This window comes from Ursus maritimus, unplaced genomic scaffold, assembly GCF_017311325.1.
Source record: "Ursus maritimus isolate PB19 unplaced genomic scaffold, ASM1731132v1 scaffold_29, whole genome shotgun sequence".
Lineage (NCBI taxonomy): Eukaryota > Metazoa > Chordata > Mammalia > Carnivora > Ursidae > Ursus > Ursus maritimus.
Genome location: NW_024425452.1, coordinates 4,848,439 through 4,855,318, shown reverse-complemented (window position 1 = coordinate 4,855,318; position 6,880 = coordinate 4,848,439). Strand labels below are relative to the sequence as shown.

At 45.5% G+C, this 6,880-nt stretch overlaps 1 protein-coding gene across 1 annotated transcript in view; it reads right to left on the bottom strand.

Annotated features, from left to right (window-relative positions):
• Nucleotides 1–639: 639 nt before the first annotated feature.
• RUNX2 (RUNX family transcription factor 2) overlaps nucleotides 640–6,880 on the bottom strand; it is a 180,872-nt gene continuing 174,631 nt past the window's right edge. The window contains exon 6 of the mRNA XM_040643548.1: nucleotides 640–2,177. Within this exon, the coding sequence (XP_040499482.1) occupies nucleotides 2,101–2,177 (77 nt within the window). The 3' untranslated portion in view covers nucleotides 640–2,100. The remainder of the gene's footprint in view (nucleotides 2,178–6,880) is intronic.

Here is a 6,880-nt window from a genome sequence, read left to right as displayed (position 1 = left end):
TGTCAAGAATATGGAACAACTGGAATTCTCGTGCAATGCTAAGGGGAAAGCAAAACGATACAACCACTTTGGAAAACAATTTGGCACTTTCTCAAAAAGTTAAGCATACACCTGCTATAGAATCCACCCCACTCCTAGGCATGTGCCTAAGAAAAACGAAAGTATATATCCGTACAAAGACTTACACATGAATGTTCCTTCCAGCTTTATTTGTAATAGGCAAAAACTAAAAACAACCTCAATGATCATCGAATGAATAAGGCAAAAGATGTCTAATATCCATATGATGGAATACTACTTAGCAATAAACGGGAATTAACCAAATATATAGAACTATCTGTATATAAAACTAGATAGATAGGTAACTGTACACACACACACACACACACACACACAACGGTGTGGTTGAATCTCTGAACAATCGTACTAAATTGAAGAAGCCAGATAAGAAATAGAGTACATATTGTATGATTCCATTTATATAAAATTCTAGAAAATGCTGACTAATCTATAGTGACAGAAAGCAGATCGATTCTTGCTTGGGAACGAGGGGGATGAGGAGGGCCATGAGAAAGGAATGATAAAAGGGCACAAGGAAACCTTTTGGGGTGGTGGACATATTCATGAGCTTGATTGTGGTGATGTTTCCATCAATGTATACATATGCCAAAACTTTTCAAATCATACATCAGACATGTGGTTTATTGTCAATTATATCTAAAAACAAGAAGTGGAGGTGGGGAAGGGAAGGAGGAGGAGAGGAAGAACAGAAGGAGGAAGGAGGTACAAGAAATGGTGCCTACCCTTAGGGAGCTAGCAATAGAAATTATATAACCAAGATTCACCATGGCTTTCCCTGTAAACCGATGAATGGATAGCGGCTCCAGAGTTTCTATAGAACAGGGACCGAAGAATGATACCGTGGATGAAAATGATACAGGGGACTTCCAGGCACTTATCTTGAAACCGAGTCTGTATAGAAAACTGTTAGGGTTTTTTGTTTGTTTGAGTGTTTTGTGGGTGCTCATGAGAGGGAGGCTAATGGGGCTCTGCTGGGGCTGTTAACTTTGCTAAGTATCCTAACAAGTAAATAAGATGGATTCCTTTTCGGATCTGGTCCCAATCGGCCCAAACCCACGGCCAGCCCTCAGCAGCCTTCCCACCTCTGTCTAGCATTCCCCTGCCCTGTCCTATCTTCACTCCCTCCTGGCTACCTTGTCCGAGTGCCCCGTGATGAGCTCTGTTCTCGGCTACGCTCCCTGAGGAATCAGTGCCTGGAAAATGCTTGTGTTATTTCTCTCAGCAGGACCCACATTTTTAGAGATCTATAGAACAAAAAGACCCAAAAGGATTCATGTCTAGAGGGGACAGTTCAGATTCTATTAGGGCTGGTGGGACCTTTCTACCTCATGGAGCAATCGTCTGCCATCACCTATCACCTTCTGCAATATAAGTCAGAGGACCTCTGCTCCCTAGTTATTGGTCTGTGGGTAGAAGGAAGCTGAGCTAATCTCTGACCTCCCTTCAAATGAAACACTCAAGAAACAGCAGGTGGTGGGAACGCCCTGGGGCATCGCTGCCTGTCGGAAACCCAGTCCTGCTGGCCACCACAAAGTTCCACCTGAGATGGTGAGCTCCAGGCTGAGAAGTGGGGAACACACCCAATGTCCTATGAAGGACACATTCCAGGGAGACCATGCCTGGCAAAGGGTGGCTTGGAGTCCCCCTGGAATGGAACCCTTCCTCCCTCTAGGGAATGATGCTGGGGACACATCAGCTCTACAGGGGGCTAGAGGGCGAGCCAGGACGTCAACTCAGAGCTCCCTGCGTTTTGAGATGGCACAGGTTCGCCCCTCAAGACAACCCCTCTGGAGTCTGACTCACCCAGGGCTGGCTGAGTCCCAAGTCAGAACCCGGTCAGAGACAAAAAACAACAACGTGGTTGTCTAGAGTGATTTTACCTGTTCTTTAATTCTTTGGAAAACTTAACACAGGATCGGATCATCTCAGCGGGAAGAACACTAAAAGTGTTCTCGCCCAACTACCTCCCCGACACATCGGTCTCCGAGGCAACATCCCTGAGAGGCGGCTGTCTGGTCTTCACCTGAATGCTCCCAGTGACAGCTTCATTTTCAAACAAGCTCTGATTGTTAGAAAGTCCTTCCTTATATGTGCAGCTGTGAAAAAGAATGAGGAAATTCTCTTTGTACTGATGTGGAAAAATCTCCAAGATACACTATCGAGTGAAAACAAAAAAACAAACAAAAAAAAAACAAAAACTGGTGCCGAACCATGTGTACAATACACTAACTTGGGGATTTTTTTAAATGAGAAAAATAAGAATTGATATTCATGTCTGCTTGTATTGCGTACTAAGAAACTCTGGGGGGAAAAAGAAACTCTGAAAAAAACATACAAGAAACTTGTTAAAACAATAGTTCTTTATGGGGGACAGGGGAGAATGGAGCAGAGCGTAATGAGAGCTAACACGTATGTGAAGTCACCACATGCCAGGAACTAGTCTAAGTACTTTACACAGAGGAACTCATTGAATCCTCACAACAACCCTATCTGTTATCCACTTTTTTCAGATGAAGAAGCTGAGGCTCAGAGAGGGTAAAGAACTTGCCTGGGGTCACACAGCTAGGAAGCGGCAGGACTGGGATACAAACCCAGGCCGCACAGTTTCAGAGATGGTGTTCTTAAGGACCATGCCTACCAGAGCATAGGGGTGGAAGGGAAGCTTTTCCCTGTATTCATATTTGTTTTTATACTTTTTCTGTCCTTGGTTGGTTGGCTGGTTTGTTTCTGAACCATGTGACTACATTATATAATAAACACAGGTCTCTCTGGCTACTATGAGGAGACGATGTCTGAAGCAGTGGAGAAGAGAAGGCAGTTTGAAACTAAAAAAAAGAAGTGTAATTTCTTCCTTAAGCTAAGCAAAAATTCTGTTTTCCTGAAGATTTTTTTGCTTTTTGGTACCAAGTCTCTGGGCAGCTATCTATCAGGTCCTGCTAACTGGACCCTTTCTCCCAGAAATGGCAAAAGGACATTCACCATTCTTTCTGTTGATCCCTGTCTGTCCTGGGCTTCTATACCCATTGCCGTGCTGGTCAGTCTTCTGCAAATATGTTCCAGGATATCACTGCCCTCTTAAGTGTGATGCCCCGAACAGAACACAGTTCTCCAGCCCCGGTCTGGCCCCGTGTGATTAGCACCTCCCTTGTTTTGAGAACTGTATTTCTACTACTGCAGCCAATGTTTCCACTTGTCCTTGTGGAATCCTCATTTCTCCATTGCAATTAACTAAAAGGTCCGACAATTATTTCCACCTACTCAGCTCTTCCCGGTTCCTGACTGGTATAGTTGTTTTCTGAGTCCACGTCTGGGATGTTAAGTCTCTTCCCCTTCAACTTTGTTTTGTTTAGTGTGTTGGACCTATCAGTCCAGCCTGCCTCAGTGGATCCTGTCTCTGTTTCCCAAAATAGCCAGGATCCCTCCCAGCCTCACACATAAGACAGGTTTCCATCTGGCAGATATGGAAACTTACTCCCAGAGAGGGATCTTCCTCCCCAAGTTCTCACAAACTGTTGGTGCCAAGGACATGACTGAAATCAAAGGCTCTTGACCTCCCCTCAGTGCCCATTCCCGGAAGCTCTGCTGTCACAGCCCAGGGCCTTCCAGAAGCACTCCATCCTACAGGCATTACGTAGGCCCCTGGCTGGGTGCTGCCTCCCCAGTGTCCAGCCCTAGTGCCTTCCTCTGGAACAGGGAAAGGGTGCACCCACGACTGAGTGTTGTCGCTGAGAAGAGAAGGCCGTCATGTGCACGGCACATGTTCAAAGTTTGGCTGGTGATTATAGAAGCTTAAAACATCATGTTCTAGATTAACTGCTTGGGGTTTTCTGAAGCTTGTGCCGAAATCAGAGATGCCGTGGGGATGACATCTTCCTTATCTGTGAAGTGATGTGATGCGAAGCTATTCAACAAGCAATCCCCAGAGACCACAAACCAAGGAAGCAATCCAGGAATTCCACTCTCGCCCGCCCGCCTACCCGCCCTCCTGCCAGATGTGCAGGTTGAAGTGTGTTTCGACGCTCCACATGTCTTCTCTGCAAGAGGCGAGATCACGAAGCCACTTCAAAGATGAGTCCAAAAGTATGTGTGTGTTGGGGGTGGGGGATGCCTACCTAATCCTCATGCCGGTAGCATGTCTGATTTGGCAAGGTGGGTGGAAGAAGTGAAAACAGGGAATTTCCCCAGGACACAGTCATCTGTGGTCATGAAGACCCCAGAAAGCACAGCAAAGAAGACAGAAACCACAAGTGGGTGGGTCTAAGTGCTCTGGGACCCCTGGCCATGGGAACAGTCTGGACGGCACAAGGAGCAATGAGGGACGCCTCAAACACTGAAAATGCCTTTGCATTGGGGTGATGCCAACAAGACCTGAAGACCAGCCCTCTGTCAAGGTCGTGGTGGGTTGGTTTGAGGTGTGGGACACATCTCAGTATCTAAGTCTTAGATCTCACCAGGAACTTGGACTTTACTGGATGGGTAGAAGTTAGAATGAAGCTCACTAACCGAGACCCCAAGACGGTGGCCTCCAATTCTGAGCGAGCTCTACTGGAAGGGCTTCTGAACATGACATAGCCAACCTGTACCTCTGTTCCCCATTTTGGTGGTAGCTGTTGGGAGGGCAGGAGGCAGCATAAAAGAGATGACCAATCATCTTCACCCTGCCTGCCTGCCTGACATCCTACAAATACAAAGACGGTAACATCAGGACATTCTTCTGAATTACTGAAAGAAACACAGAGAATAAATAGGAAACTTTGTTATTGCTATTATGATGAAATTTATAAAACGCCTATGTTTTCTGAAATCCTGAAACACAGTATTTTCACGACTACCTAACAGTCTTCACTTGTCAAAACACTTAACAGAAAGTCCCCAGGACTCCATCATGGGAAATTAGATGGCTGGAAAAGTAGAAAGGCCTCTAAAATATGCCCTTCTGACCCCCAACCAGGAGCAGGTTAGTGCAGAAAGGTATCTCAAGTATGTTCAGTTGTGAACTGGGTGCAGCTGGCATCTTAACGGATGAAACTGGTTCCAAGAATGAGTCATACTGATTATACCCTTGGGTCATCATTCATAAATATCATCTGTCCCCAAAGACTTCCAAAACACAGGAGTCATGGCAAAACACACACACACATATACATGTAAGCAAGGTTTCTAACAATCAGGCCATTGTTCACAGCAGAAAAACCAGGCACGCCCTTCCTCTAAGATAAAAAGAAAATGCAAAAAGCAATCAAATGAAATCTATCTTGCCTAACCTGAAAAACGACAGTTGGATTAAAACATTGTCTATGATCCATTTTCGGCGAGCCACCTTTCCAGGGAGCATTTCAGCAAGCAGAACACCTTCTCAGGCCAGCCCTCCCCTAAGTGAGAAGAAAGTGCTCCCTGCAACCTGACCCATGTCCCCTTTTGTGGCCATCCTCACTCAAGTAGCCCAACACCTGGTTAATTACACTTCCTTCTCTCCTATAAAACATATTCTCAGAAAAGTAGCTCTTTTTTTTTTTTTATCTCCCAATATGTAATAGAACTTCAGAAATGTTCATTTCAGCATCTGGGGCACCTGCAAGCCCACCGAGACTGGGTAAGGTAAGGCGAAGGGGACATGTATGATATTGTCTCCAACTCCCCAGGGAAGGGGCTGCCGTCCACCCGTTCAAGGGATTCCCTCCCACTTCTCCCTCCATTCCAGCATGGAACAGAAAGTCTCTAAAGGCCTAGCCCCCCACAATGGACACTTGATCCTACTGTGGCATCGTACCCCCCCCAAAAAAAACTCCCCCGAGTATACCTTTGTAAAGAAAGACTTGGGGAGAGTCAGTAGGCCACACAGTGTAAGGCGAGGCACAGCATATATTCATCCTTGCTGAGCCTGCAGCAGTGGGATAGAAGATGAGAGGCTTCAGACCCGGTACCCAAATGCTTGGGGTGCTTGGTAGGCTCAGGAGCCGACTTGTGTGAGCCCTACATGTGCATAGAGCTCTGGCCCCACATCCCCTCTGCACTGCTTCTCTCTCCACTGCATGTCAAGACTTAGGAACTAACTGGAGTCCAACCTTCTCATATGAAAACCCGGGTGTGGCCATGCCCCAATCCCTGCTAGAGTACCATCCTAAGAGAGAAATGATGCCCTCCGCACTCGCCCTTTAGAGGGCATTAGACAAACAACTTCCCATTGGACACACATCTTCTAATTTGCCCACCCAGAAATTGTCACCTCCCATGAATTCTACCATTGATTCTGCATGTTCAAAACATTTCTTGTAAAGAGAAAGATAGAGAAAGGGACACGAAGAGAAAGGGGGGAAGGGCAGATGGAGGAAAAGAGAGACAGAGACAGAGGTGGAGGAAGAGGAGAAAGGAGAGAAGAAGGAAGGGAGGACACCAGGGCTAGAAGTCATCTCCTAAAACGAGTCAGGACAAGCCACTCATCTTTTTTTTTTTAATTTCTTCAAAGGTTATAGACCTATTCCATTTTATATTTATTCTGAGCTAATTTTGGTCATCTGATAGGAAATCACCTATTTAAATTTTCAAATTAATGGCATAAAATATTTCAAGATAGACCTATATTTATAGTTCTATCCCCTTTTTCTTGGTTTATTCATGCCTTCTGTTCTTTCTTGCTTAAATTTGCCACAGACTTTTCTTTTGAAAGGACCAGCTTTTGACTCTAACAATCCCCTCTTGAATCTTTGTTTCTGTTTCTTGAATTTTGTGCATACTATTATCTTTCCCTTCCTTCCACTTTCTTTACATTTACTCTTGCATTTCTCCCAACTTCCTAGGA